Genomic DNA, 14,919 nt, shown 5'->3' with positions numbered 1-14,919 from the left:
TGCTCTCTGCTCATTCTCCACAAAAGTACAGTTAATACTGAAGCAACATAAACTCCACCAATAGCCATCTGCGTCCACATGTGTTACAGCCCTAAGAAACAAGAAATGGCAAAAAGTATTTGCTCTTGATGACAGAGGAACTTTGAGAGGCCCAAGGTCCCTGTCTGTGGAAGTATGAAAGATTTTACTATGTTTCAACTCTGAGTCTTTTAACTGCTGAGTTCTCAGCACATGGACTCCTTTAAGCACAATCTGTAATGGCAGTGATTGCTCCATTTTGGCTAAAAGCAGTCCTATCAGCCTCACTTCAAACTACTTAGAACCCTGAGACTCTTATCCCTATGTCTCAATAGACACATGGTCCTGCCTTTCTGGAATAACTCCTGAATCCTGGTCTCAGTCTTAGACTATATAGAGTATGTAGTTGTTCCTGTGTTTCCTAAAAGAAGTTACCTGCCTGGCTTCCCTCCTCTTCCTTAGAGGGAGATTGTTCCTGTTTGTCTTCAGTGTGAATGTGACCCAAGGGCATTTACTGAATCTATCGTCACAATAATACTCTTAGAACAGGTATAAATGGGGATTCCCCTAGACTGTTTGTCAAGAGGCCATAAGCATTAGAACTGGTGTAGTGATTTTCTCACTGTTTTACTTCAAACTCTGTGTTTGAAGGATTAGCTGTTTCTTAAAATATCTTCTCTGTGACTCATAAAGGCAGCTCAATGTAGAGATTAGGGAGGTGGCTATAGGTTGGGCATCTCCAACTCAAGTCTGAAATCTGAAATAATTTATAATTGCAGACTTTATGAATACTGATTATAATGCTCCAAGTAGAAAATTTCAGACCATGAAAACACAAAATTATTTAAAATAGCATAAGAAATTATCATTGGGCTATATTTGTACAATATATGTGAGACAAATAAATTTTATGTTTATACTTAAGTCTTAGTCTCAAGATGACTATGTATGTGTGTGTATGTATATAAACATATATTCTAAAAATCAAATCTAAAATCTGGTTCTATGCATTTCGGATAAAGGAGATTCAGCTTATAGGAATAAAAGTCAGTAAATAGAGAATAGACCTTGGAAAAGTCACATGACTGTGGCCTCTGCTTTCTATCTGTCATGCTGCCCCTGTGTTCTTAGGGCCAGACGCCCTTTGATGTGGCTGATGAAGGTCTTGTGGAGCACTTGGAGATGCTTCAGAAGAAGCAGGATGTGGTAAGTCTGGTGGATGCACCATAGCTTTCCTAGCAGTTGACACTCTGGATGTCTCTGTCCCGTGCTTCAGTGTCATTTGCTCAGCGCTGAACTGGATATATCTACGTTTTACAGATGTTGTTCCCTTCGGAAACTTTCAATAGTAAGTTTGGAAAACCAGTTTTTACAGGCTACATAAAATAGCCTTCAGGCAGCTATAGTCCATTACAGAGAGGAATGTGGTTTTCTTTTTTTCAAGACGGGGTTCCTTTGTGTAGCCATGACTGTAGCCTATCATTACTAGTCCTCTCCCAGCTTCCCTGAATCCCTGGATAAAAGACACACAGTTTGTTACTTTACAACTTGCTTTCTAGGCACAATTGCTAAGTGTTACTGTCTTCTGCCTGGAAAAGCATGCTCTTACCAATTATTATTTTTATCTCTCCACTTGCCCTAAATTTCAGTGGCTAGTCCCTGACAAACATCCTTGGCTACTCCTCTGTAGCGGAAGCCAAAGGCCCCAGCTCCCCTTCAGACATCACATAGTTGCTGTGTTCTTCTCCAAATCATTGCAGAACGACCTCTCTCTCCTTTTTGTCTGCCTTTTCTTCTGGCACCCGGAAGTCCCACCTGTACCTTCCGCCCAGCAGTTGGCTCCCAGCTTTCTTTACTGACAAATCAAGAACCAATTGGGGAACAAGACCTTAGCATCAGAGCCACCCCCTTCAGATATAAGTATATTTTGTCTAGAGTATACCTCTAAGTACCAGACCATTTTCTCCTAAGGGCTTATTTCCATATAGTGTCTGTGATTTCTTTAGAATTATTGATAACTTATTTTGCCATATGAATCATAAAGCATTCTTTTCAGCTTGCTTTTGTCTCTTAACCCTTATAAGCTAGGCTTCTTTTCCCTTTGTGTTAAGGTTTGGTTTGGGATTTTGAAGGGATGATTTTCATGAATCTTCAGCAGCATAGTTTCCTCTTCTACTTTGGATAAGAATTTTCTTGTTACTTCCAAGTAACAAGGAGAAAAGAGTGTGCAAGTTGACGATGTGTTTGTCCTTTTTGGTTATGTCTTGTTTTTTTATTTTTTATTTTATATTTTCAGAATGATAGTACCATTTTGTCCCTTCTCAATACTATTGATTTTTCACAAATTGTCAATCTTCCCCCCCCCCCCCCTTTCTATTCTCTCAATTTCCAGCTTCGAAGTGAAAAGGAGACACGGAATAAGCTTATCGAGTCAGACCTGAATAGCAAGTTTCAGAGTGGACTCTTTAAGAAGTAAGATACCAGGGATTGAGATGCCCTTGATGCTGTGTGTGTGTGTGTGTGTGTATGTGTGGACAGGGAGGTAACACTGAACTGGGGCCCTAAGGATGAATGACTATGTGTTACCCTGAGACTGTGCCGGCAGCATCTCTTCTAGACTGGCCCAGACGTTCTCAGTGCTGCTGCCTGTTGCCCTGATTATATAGGGGTTTCCTCAGCTCAGAATTTGTCTCTTTGTTGGCCACGGTTTTAATCTCTAACAAGGTTTATGGGAAGTAATAAAACCCAGTGAAGATTTGTATGATTTTTAAAAACATTTTATCTGCCCTACTAGCATCTTCTCCTTGTTGCTCATGGTTCTCTTCTGTTTATGTGTTGAATATTTTCTAAAGTCAGCAATAGAACTTAGACTGTTGAAAAGTCAAGGTTCAAGAGAACAACACACAGGTATAAGAAGGATCCTCATGTTTTTACTGTTGCTTCTACATACAGATTTATAGATTTTTCCCCGTTATTATATGGCTGTTAGCAAACTTAATTTGCTTATGTCATTTCTAATTGCTTTCAAATTGTACTTTTAATTTAGCAAAGAGAAGATGCTTTATGAAGAAGAGATTCCCAAGTCCCAAGAAACAGAGGAAGAAAACAAAGAATCCAGCAGCTCCAGCTCAGAGGAGGAGGAAGGGGAAGATGAAGGCTCTGAATCAGAAACTGAGAAGGAGGCAGGTAATGCCGAGGCTCTTCATGCACTGCCTGCTGGCGGGATGGCCAGGCCTCACAGGCTTCCAGAATGAGCTTGAAGTAGTTCCTAAGAAATTGAATTGCTAATGACAATGTAATTATACAAGTCTTGACTTGAGCTCAGTTAAAATATATCTGCCAGTTCTGACACAGCTACAAGGTAAGGTGCATGGAGAAATCCTGCCTTTAGATTGATAGGTCAGCCATAGAGACTAGATTTCAATAAGCCAGTATGCTGAGAGGCATGGGCTTTATAAGGCTTTACATTAATAGTTTCTTTTTAAAAATTAATCTTTAATCTTTTTTTTTACAGTCCAGACTATTCCCCTCCTGATCCATCCTTTAAGTGTTCTACATCCCACACCTCCTTTCCCATCCCCCACCCCGAGTCTCCAAGAGGATGTCCCCACTCCCCACCTCCCAACCCCCACTCCACTAGACCTCGCCACTCCCTTGGACTCTTAAGTCTCTCAAGGTTAGGTGCACCTTCTCTGACTGAGTCCAGACCCTACAATCCTTTGCTGTATATGTGTCAGGGCCTCATATCAGCTGGTGTATGTTGCCTGGTTGGTGGCTCAGTGTCTGAAAGATCCCAGGGGTCCAGGTTAATTGAGACTGCTGGTCTTCTCCCTCCTATAGGAGATGCTATAGAATCTCCCTCCTCCTCAGCATCTTCCAGCTTTTTTCTAATTCAGCCACAGGGGCCAGCAGCTTCTGTCCATTGGTTGGGTGTAAATATCTGCATCTGACTCTTTCAGCTTGTTGAGCCTTTCAGAGGGCAGTCATGATAGGCCCCTGTTTGTAAGCACACCATAGCACCAGTAATAGTGTTAGGCCCTGGGGCATCCCCTTAAGCTGGATCTCAATTTGGGCCTGTTGCTGGACTTCCTTTTCTTCAGGCTTTTCTCCATTTTTGTACCTGAAATTCTTTCAGACAGGAACAATTCTAAGTGTAGGGTCTAGAAGATTGAGGTGTTTTTCTAGTACAGAAAGTTAAAACAACTGGAGCCTGTATTAATTATCTTATATTACAATGACAAATACCTAAGAGGAAAAATTTATTTTGGCTCATGGTTTCAAGGTTTCAGTTCACAGTCAGCTGTCTCCATGTTTCAGAACTGTGGTTAAAGAATATCATGGGATGGGGCAGATATGATAGATCAGAGCTGCTCCTAGCATAGCAGCCTGGAAGTAGAGACAGGAAAGGGTTAGAGATAGTATATTCCTCATGCCCTGATCACCTAAGGGTGCTTCCAAATTCTGAGTGTGTCAGTGCATATCTGTCAGTGAGGCAGAGCTCTTAGGATCCACTCACCTCTCAGTGACTGTATATAGTAAGTAGGGACTGAGCCTTCAGCGCCTGAGCCTTAACCTGGGATGGTTGTTCTTGTCAACTTGATGGGGTCTAGAATCACTTTGGAGGCAGGTTTCTAAGGTTCATAGCTCGTGTCTGTGAAGGACTTTCTAGATTAGGTTACAGTTGAGGTAGGAAGATGCACTATGCATTTGGGTGGCCCTGACCCACTAAATAGAGAAGGCTAGCTGTCCAGCTAGTTTGTCCAGCTCTGTTCATGATGTGGCCAGCCACTTCTGCTCCTGACCCACTCTACCTTTCCTTCCATGATGGACTGTATATCCCAGAAGTGTAAGCCACAACAACCCCTTTTTAAAGTTGCTTTGCCAGGTCTTTTGTTATGAGACAAGTAAGTAATACAAATCCCTTTCTGTGTTTTCCTGCCCTGTGCTTTTTACTCAGTTTCTCTGTAACATGCTGCACTTACTTTCCACTTTTCCTGGGAATACTGTGTTTGTTATTTTACTCCAGGCTTCAGCATATGACAACCACCCCTATTCATTAAGTGGTTTTGTTGCCTATACCTAGTAGGGGAATAGAAATCACTGTGCAGTAAAGTACAGGTCATGTGAGAGAAGTAAATGCAGTCAGTGGTAGTCACTAGTAGGTAAGATTATGGCTCATTCTGGGAATAATAATACAACTTTATATCTGTATAGTGCTTTTTACTTTGCAATATACTTAAGCAATTTTATTTAATCCCCATAACCGTACCTTGGGGCATATATCCTTATGACTCCTCTTTTAGAATGAGATATCGACTCTGAACAGCACTAGGTGAAGTAGGTTTCAGAGCTGGCTGGTGGCACTGCTCACGGGTGTGGAACTCCGCCCAGTTGAAAGTCTGTATACGAAGTGAAAGATAAAAACTGTAGAAAAGATGGGCTGGAGAGAGGGCTCAGCAACTAAGAGCACTGGCTGCTCTTAAAGAGGAACCGAATGCAGTTCCCAGCTCCCATGGCAGTTCACAACTGTCCATAACTCTAGTTTCAGAAGATTCTGATTTTGTGATCACTGGGCAGGCATGTGCTGCACATACATAATGCACGCCAAGCACTTAGACATATAAGATAATAATTAAACCTGTACAGAAGTGTGAGGTTCCCAAAGACTGTAGCAGAGAGAGATGAGAGTTGACATGATGTTAGTGAAGGAGACATGACCAGGAGGACATGCGCTTCTGTCTCAGAGAAGTGAGCAGTGCTGAGATAGTTAGGAAATCACCAGTAACCCTGGAGAGCACTTCTAGTGGCCTGGTGTAAGCAGAAGCCAAATGTTTCTAGCAAACTCATCTGCTCATTTCTGTAGTTCTTTGCCAACTGAAATATTACTCATGTCTCAGAGCTCAACTCAAATCAACCCTTACCATATAGAATACATGTCCCCCCACCCCACTGATTTTAGTAACTGTTTGTTTGAAATTCTTTTATATTTTCTCATGTTACTTAATATTTGTCTTAGTTAGGGTTTTATTGCTGTGAACAGACACCATGACCAAGGCAAGTCTTACAAATAAAAACATTTAATTGAGGCTGGCTTACAGGTTCAGAGGTCCAGTCCAGTATCAAGGCAGAAGCATGGCAGCATCTAGGCAGGCATGGTGCAGGAGGAGCTGAGAGTTCTACATCTTCATCCAAAGGAAGTCAGGAACAGACTGAGCATCGTCAGGCAGCTAGGAGGAGTGTCTCCAAGCCCATCCCCAGAGTGACACACTTCCTTCAAAAAGGCCACACCTTCTACTAGTGCCACTCCCTGGCCAAGCATATGCAAACCATCACAATATTCAAGTTATTTCTGTTTTTTCCTCACCCCTTCTGCTGTTCCAACGGAAAAGCTTTGGATGCATTTGAACATTCTTTGTGTCTTCTCTATCTTTCTGCACACAATATGGCTTTCTGCGTGTAAGTGTTCTTTAAATATTAGCTGGTGCACAGAAGTGAGTTTTACCTAAGCCTTTCCTGATGTTGCTTATCACACAAGTAGATACTGAACAAATATATGTTCACTGCATTTCTTTTATTTTTGGAGCTCTATGGATACAACCTCATAAAAATTATAGTTTTCATGTATCTTACACATGAATATTATTTAAAATATTAATTATATTTTGAGGTGTATATAAGCATTTTGATTAGAAATTTAATTTTTCTCTTAGTCTTAGATATTTTCTATATCAATTCTCCAAACCTAATGATTTAAAACAATTACTATTGAACTAGGATCTGGCTCAGTTGGCAGAATACTTGCTTAGCTTATTCAAGGCCCCCGGTTAGATCACCAGAACTCCATAAAACCTGGCCTGCTGACACTCACCTGTAACTGTAGCAGTTCTAACATGAATATTCCAAGATCTTTGCCTAATATCCACTTATCTGTGAGCATGTGTGTTCTTTTGTGACTGGGTTATATCACTCAGGATAATCCATTTGCCTGAGAACTTCATTGTTTTTAATAGCTGAGTAGTATTCCACAGTGTCAATGTACCACATTTTTTGTATTCATTCCTCTGTTGAAGGATAGATAACTGGGTTCTATCCAGTTTCTGGCTATTATAAATAAGGCTGCTATAAACATGGTGGAGCATGTGTCCTTGTTGTATGTTGGAGCATCTTTTGGGTATGTGCCCAGAAAAGGTATAGTTGGGTCCTCAGGTAGTACTATGTCCAATTTTCTGAGAAACCTCCAGACTGATTTCCAGAGTAGTTGTACCAGCTTACAACCCCACCAATAGTGAAGGAGTGTTTCTTTTTCTCCTCATCCTTGCCAGCATCTGCTGTCACCAGAGCTGATTTATCTTAACATTTCTGAGTGGTGTGAGGTGAAATCTCAGGGCTGATTTGATTTGTATTTCCCTGATGACTAGGGATGTTTTTGAACATATCTTTAGGTGCTTCTTGGCCATTTGATATTCTTCAGTTGAAAATTCTCTGCTTAGCTTTGTTCCCCATTTTTTAATAGAGTTATTTGGCTCTCTGAAGTCTTGAGTTCTTTGGATATATTGGATATTAGCCCTCTACAGATGTAAGATTGGTAAAGATCTTTTTCCAATCTGTTGGTTGCTGTTTTGTCCTATTGACAGTGTCCTTTGCCTTACAGAAGCATTACAATTTTATGGAGTTCCCATTTGTTGATTTTTGGTCTTAAAGCATAAGCCATTGTTGTTCTGTTCAGGAAAATTTCCCCCATGCCTATGTATTTGAGGCTTTCCCCCACATTCTCTTCTATTAAATTCAGTGTATCTGGTTTTATGTGGAGATCCTTGATCTACTTGGACTTGAGCTTTGTACAAGGAGATAAGAGTGGATTGATTTGCATTCTTCTACATGCTGACCGCCAGTTGAACTGGCACCATTTGTTGAAAATGCTGTCCTTTTTCCACTGGATGCTTTAGCTCCTTTGTCAAAGTTCAAGTGAGCATAGGAATGTGGGTTCATTTCTGGTCTTCAGTTCTGTCCCACTGATTCACCTGCCTGTCTCTATCCTTCTGTAGTCATTTATAATGATCAAGGCATTTTTTAAGCTCAAAGAAATCTAACGTATTAGCCAAATGAAATAGATTGTGGCAGTACTGGCTTGCGATGCATCGTGTATCTTGCATCCCTAAACCTGTAAACTCAGGTAGTGCATTCTTCACACCAAGTCTGGGCTAGCTCAGTCAGTAGAGCATGAGACTCTTAATCTCAGGGTCATGGGTTCATGCCCCATGTTGGGCGCCAGTTTGCCGCAACCCACAGGACAGTCAATGGGAACCCGGGATCACCTAGGAGAGAATGGGGGAAGAAGAGGCGTGAAGAAGGCCAGCAAGTCAAGTGGTCTTATCAAGCTGACAAATTTTTATTTTTTTCACATACTAGTTTTATACAGGCAGTAGAAGAAAATAAGGCATGGGAAAGTAAGTTATGGGACTAAGGGAACTTTTCAGTTAAAGGATTTCTCACAATAACCTTTGTGAAGAATTACTTGAGGAGGGGGACAACCTAGGTGCAGGAGGGAATGTTCTGCCAAGCAAGATCCGTTGTCTGGGTGACTGTTCTACTTGGCTAGCTACCTGACCAAAGTGAGATCACCTATTTTCTGGAAAAAGGAAGGCCTTTACTGTGGGAAACAGAAACCTAGGCTGACATCTGTGTAAAATAGCATTACTCAGGCTAAGGACGTTTCTTAATTCTGTCAGCCCCCGGCGTTCATATTTATACTTGTTACATCTCTTGTCTTCAATAACAGATAAAAAGCCAGAAGCCACTGTCAACCATTCCAACTCTGAAAGCAAGAGCTGCATCATGGAGCAGATCTCAACCCCAGCTCAGAACACCTCTGCCTCTTCAGCTAGGAGAGTGAGTACTTGGGAATTGATTTGAGGTTATATTTCACTGTCCTACAGTAACGCACAAAGGCCTCAAAGACTCATTCTTGCAAAACTGTAGGAGTATATTTTTGTCTGTATTAGGCTCTTAAACCAAATTACTATAAATTGTGACTTTAAAAATAGAAATTTACTTCTTACAGTTCTAGAGGCTAGAGAGTTATCAGAACAATGTGCTAGCCAGTTCAGTTTCTGGCTAGTTACAATCCAGTTCCTCTGTTGATGATACCTCCTCCTTGCCGTAGCTTAACATGCAGAAAGAGCACCAGTGTCTCCCTCTGAGAAGGGTACCAGCTACCCTGTTGACTTCATTCTGCCTTTGTTATTCCTCAGGGGCCCAGGCTCCAGATGCAGTCCAGATACTAAAGGCTCCAATATGAATTCTTGAGCGAGGGACACAAAAATTCTGTCCATGACATTGCTCCTCACATCCTTGAAAAGTCAATATCAAGCAAATATGTCTACAAATGTGTTTCAATAACAGGATGAAAGTTCCCTGAGACCAAACAGATTCTGTGTTTTACCTGTTTTCTTCATACTGAAAACAAAGATAACTGTATACAAAGTAGACTGGGTAGAAGACACGCAGCATCCAGAATTGTTTTTATGGCAATTCCTTTTTCTATTTCTCATGAAAAGTTTGGTCCTATGAGTAAAGTTGTTGTCCTGTGTGATGGGCAAGGGTGGGAGAAGGACTCGCTGAAATGCCAGAGGCATTCCTGGATTGACTTTACGCAGGCTTCTCAGAAGCTGTAGGCTTCTGGCAGAGAAGCCTGAGGTATTTGGAATGGACAATTGGGAAAACTCTCTGGCCTTAGCAGTTTTTAGTTGGCCTCTTTAGTCCAAATGGAACAAAGCATAGTTAGGCCTTCTTTATCCTTAGAAGCATTGTGTGTCATTAGCCAGGCTTTAGGTAGAGTGCTGTTCTTGCTCACTAACCAGCCGTTCACCGTACCTCAGATGCTGGCACTTCTAGCTGTGACTGCATTTCTCACTTTTTATAAAAGAACAGTACTAACTTAAGAAATACAGACACACATACTTTCTCTGTTTTTGATAAAATAATACTAGGAAAGGAGGAAGGATTCCCAGCAGTGGCTTGTAAAAGGAAGGGGCTCATAAATGTGTATACCCAGATGATTGGAGACAAGAGAATCTGAGGGAAAGGTGGATCTAGATGACTGGCTTATTTTAGTGCCAAAGCAGCAAACATGGCTAGGGTTTGGAAGAGAGATCCAACATTTTTTATAAAGGTCCCTAGACCCCAGAGAAGGGACTGTTTCCTGGCATCTAAAGGGCCAGTCATACCCCTAAAGACCCTAATGTGGCTTCTGACTACTACTAGCCTATGCTGTTTCCCTGCTGTGTTTCCCTGGTTTTGTACAATTGAACCTTGTATGGATATGCCTTGTATATGCTAAAGAAGCACTATATATCATTGAACTGTATTTCTAGCCTGTTTCCCTGCTTTATGTAAAATCAATGTAAAACTGTTCATGTAGTGTTTCTGTTGTTATTTGGTTTTAGTGCGGACACTAGAATGTAGCATCTTGAACATGCTAGGCGAGCTGTATCCCATTGGGAACTTTCTTTTGTTTCTGTGGTTTTGAGACAGGTCGTAGCCAATGGCCGTGCTATCCTCAGGCTTACTGTGTAGATGAGCATGACCTCCACCTATCAACCTTTACCTTCTAAATGCTAAAATTATAGGCATGTGTCACCATACTCAACTCACACTTCTAGTTTGTCCTATTTTGTTATTAAAAATTCTTTTTAATGAAATTGTGGTGGTGGTGAGCTAGTGATCTCTTTGAAAGACATTCTGTCTAGGCAGAATAAGAAATGTGGTGACCTTCTTACTCCGAAAGAATTTTTTAAAAAAATTTCTTGTTCAATAAAATTGTCAAATTCTTTGAAATTGATTCTTAATATTAGATAGATTATTTTCTTAGTATTATAGTTAGAATTTTGTGACATTACCATTAGCATTAACTTAAAATTAACTCTTCATATGAGAGTGCTTGGAACACTCAGGCAGAAATGGGATGTCTCTCAAATCCCTCCCCCTCAGGGCTCCAGAACACTGGGGAAGAGGAGGTAGAAACAGTGTGAGAGTCAGAGAGGGTACAGGACACCAAGAAGTCTAGGCTCTTTTACATCAACACGGTCGAAGGCTGAGGCAGCAGGCACAGGGCAGCACCAGACATTTTGTGTATATTATACCCGTTTAATGTTTTTATGGGGTTCCTAAGTGTGAGACCTGCTTCTGACACCTTCTCCGGTCTCTTCCTTCTGCTTGTTTTGTCCAATTCCAATATGTTAGTTTTTGTTGTTCTTATTATACTTTGTAACTAACACTTAGCCTGATTTTTTTTTTTTTTTTTTTTACTAACGAGAGATTAAAAAAAGGGGATGGAGATGGGAAGTGGGGTCAGGAGGAAGTGCAAACAGACAGAAGGGAAACTGTAATCACATTATATCGTGTGAGAAAAAGAATTCATTTTCAGTAACAGGAAATAATTAGCTCATCACATGAAGAACACTGCATATATATATATATATATATATATGTATATATATATTTATGCATTAGCTCATCCTGTTTCTCCAGACTATATTAGAGGGAAGAATTAAGCTCATTATCACAGTTTTCCAGATAAGCACACGAAGTCATAGAGAAGAAAAGTAGCTTATTTTCAGGTACCCAGCAAGTCAAGAGAAAATAAGTCACCAGAGCACAGTCTCCTGGTGCTCTGAGACAGTGCTGGTTCACAAGGACAGCAAAGGAGCTCCTTCCTTTCTTAGAGTAGATCTGTGGGTAGGAGCACCAAGAATTGGAGTTTACTGCTGGCTTCTGAAGAAAGAGCCCTTGGGTTCTAGCATCTGCCATGTGCAGGCGCAGGGGCAGCAGGCCTGCTAGGGGCCTGTTCTAGTACATCCTAGGCTGCTCCACTGAACTTGATCAAGTAGGGAAAAAGAAAGCAGAAAAAAGCAAACTAGATCACCAGAACCTTTTCTCTTTCTTCCCTCATAGGTGTCGACTCTTTTCAACAAGGCAGACGAGCCTAAAGATGAATCTCCTTCTTCATGGAGACTGGGACTCAGAAAAACTGGTAGCCACAATATGCTGAGTGAAGTGGCCAATTCCAGGGAGGCCCTTAGGGATCGAGGTTCTTCCATCTACCGCTCCTCCTCTAGTCCTCGGATCTCTGCTTTGCTGGATGACAAAGATAAGGTGCAGTGGGGACTGGGGGGAATGCAGGGGATGCCAAGGCAATGTGTTTCCCTGAAAATTCAGTCATGACAACAAAGGGAAGCATTTTTGCTAGTCCCCTAGTTGACTGTAGAAGTAGATTGTGAAGATATTTAAGTGGAGAACAAAAGTAGTTCCTCATTATAAAAGGAGGTATTTTGGTATAATGTATTTGGTGTCTGTAAAAACGAGTTGGTTTGTTACGCTAATAGTTTCATCAAGCAGTTATTTAGCTGCTAGTATTTTCTTGGGCAGAAAAGAAATTCTTTAAAATAGCTTTTCTTTTCAGCTTTTTGTTTATGTCCTTCCTTCCTTCCTTCCTTCCTTCCTTCCTTCCTTCCTTCCTTCCTTCCTTCCTTCCTTCCTTCCCTAGAGCAAAACAGTGACTGAGAAAGTTGATCGTGGCCCATATGGTTCTTCTGAATAAGTACTAGGAACACTTATTCTTTTGATGTTTAGAAGCAAAGTTGAACTTTGAACTTTAGTGCACCTGGGCACATCTGCACTTAGTGGCTTGGTGATTCTTTGTCAAAAATTAAAACAGGTTGGCCCGGATCTTGCTATGTAGGATTAGCCTTCCAAGTTCTTGAATTCCAGGAATATATTACCATACTCTGCCTAGTAGAAAGGTTTAACATGTGATTTTTTTTTTAATTTATAGAAATGTATGATTAGACTGACTCACAAACAGTTCACCATCTTATCCATCAAAGAATTTGGTTCAAGATTTTACTGGGCTTTCTCAGTGCCCTTGTCTGGGGTTCTTGATATCATAGTCCTCTTACTGTCTTGCTTTTCTGGGGACAACCTGAAGAGATGAGGGCTAGCAGTTAGATGAGCTGCATGATATTTGTTCCCAAGGAAAGAAATAACTGGAGGGAGAATGAGACCTTTGCCCACAGGGCATTACACGGATTGGCTGTGGCTCCTCAGGCCTCACCCCCCCTCAGGCCTGTCCTTTGTATAAGCTGTGCTGTTTTCTTCACTGGAACATTCTGACTTTTCTCTTGCAAAGTATCTCCCTCCATATAGGATGTTGCTGAAGGAAAGGTAATAATAAACATTGGAAAGCTACTTTTGTAATATCACTCAAAATAGAATTAAAGATGAATCTAGACATGGGAATGTGTAACTACTTCCCTTTCCACTTTTCGTCCTCAAGCGGGGGCTTCTTCAGATTTAAGGCAAAGTCTCAGTTGTAGCCCAGGCTGGCTCTGAACAGAAATCTTTCTGTTCCTGAGGGCAGGGATTACAGGTATGCCACTATGCCTAGCAGAGTCCTGCTTTTTTACCAGAAGTGTTTTATGCTGTGTCAGTGTTGAACCTTTCTTGCATTTTACTTTTTTTATTTTATAGGAAAGAGAAAACAAAAGCTATTTCAGTACGCTCGTTCCCCGGAGGCTCAACAGCACAAGTGATATTGAAGAAAAGGAGAATAGGTAATCACAACGCATGCCAGAGATGATTTCTTTCAGCCCTTGGGCCATAGCGATCTGGTTATTCTTTTTCTGCCTTTTCCCACAGATGTCCTTGGCACCTTATGGGGTGCTTGTCTTTCTGCTCAAAGTATACCTCCCAGCCTTCCCCCCCCCCCCCCGCCAGTTCATTAAATTATAACTCCAGCTTAGACATTACTGTCTGTAGGACCCTCACCCTTCTAAGTTAGCTGTAGTAGCCCAGCAGGCTCTGTAAAAGCAGTCTTTGTTCTGTTTCTCCACCCACTCTGCTATGCCTAGTGTACTGTATACTACATAGTAAACACTGAATAGATTGTTTACTTGAAATGATTAACTTATAATTAGTAAGGAAGTAAAATTTAATGCCTTCCTCATCAATTAAATGAATAGTGGGGATTTAAAAATAAACTGCTACATTTTACAGCATGCTCAAACTAGACCCCTTTTTTTTGAAGGCATGCAGCCTAAAGATTCTGAATCAGAATCTGAATTTTAGCAGAATTTCCTAGGTGATTCAATAAACATTAAAACCCATGAAGAATTGCTCTAGGCCTACAGACTCTGCAGCAAAGACCCAAGTTTGTGACTGTAACTGTACAAACCTATGACGGGCGCTTCTGGACATCTTACTACTGTAACAGTCAAGAGGCACCAGCAGCCCCTACCTTTTTCCCTCTGTAAAAACCTCATTCGCTCCTTTGCAGCCTGCCACTGGCCATCAGAGCAAGTGCTTTTTAAATGAGAGTCATGAAGGAGCCCTCATCACAAAGGAGTGAGGCTGTTTGATGTGAGGTAAAATTTGGTTCCTAGTGGGATAATTTGGCTTTAATGTTGATAGAAGAAAGCCAACAGTAGTATAAAAAACAGGTATTTAGAAAAGCAGAATCACTTGAAAAATGTGCCTGTTTCTTTAGCATGTTACAGTTTTTCCATTGGTTTTTCTCTTTATAGTCTAAAATGGTGTAGGAATCACTGTGTGTTGTTGGTTGTTCTTTCTCGCCTCTACAGAGAGTCAGCTGTCAATCTAGTAAGGAGTGGCTCCCACACCAGACAGCTGTGGAGGGACGAAGCAAAGGGAAATGAAACCCCACAGACACTTGCTCCTTCCACTTACACATCAACTTACTTGAAAAGGTACCAGCTGCAGAGGGTTGGAAGGTGGCTTCCTTCACTCTGACTGTGGGGTATGGGTAATGCTTGCATGCTTTTATATTTAGTTAGCACCACAAAAATAAATGGTTTTGAGGTTTCTTGGGATCAACATTTTCACTGA

General features: G+C 41.2%; 1 protein-coding gene across 2 annotated transcripts in view; it reads left to right on the top strand.

Moving 5' to 3' along the window:
* PPP1R12B (protein phosphatase 1 regulatory subunit 12B) overlaps positions 1-14,919 on the top strand; it is a 185,028-nt gene that overhangs the window by 58,400 nt on the left and 111,709 nt on the right. For both annotated transcript variants that reach the window (XM_080918063.1, XM_080918062.1), the window contains exons 6-12: positions 1,150-1,224; positions 2,411-2,490; positions 3,065-3,204; positions 8,798-8,907; positions 11,971-12,171; positions 13,546-13,628; positions 14,655-14,780. In XM_080918063.1, coding sequence (XP_080774189.1) covers positions 1,150-1,224; positions 2,411-2,490; positions 3,065-3,204; positions 8,798-8,907; positions 11,971-12,171; positions 13,546-13,628; positions 14,655-14,780 — 815 coding nt within the window. The remainder of the gene's footprint in view (positions 1-1,149; positions 1,225-2,410; positions 2,491-3,064; positions 3,205-8,797; positions 8,908-11,970; positions 12,172-13,545; positions 13,629-14,654; positions 14,781-14,919) is intronic.

Source organism: Micromys minutus (assembly GCF_963924665.1).
Source record: "Micromys minutus genome assembly, chromosome: 6".
Classification (NCBI taxonomy): Eukaryota; Metazoa; Chordata; class Mammalia; order Rodentia; family Muridae; genus Micromys; species Micromys minutus.
The sequence above is the reverse complement of the archived record's forward strand: the minus strand, read 5'-3'. Positions and strand labels throughout refer to the sequence as shown.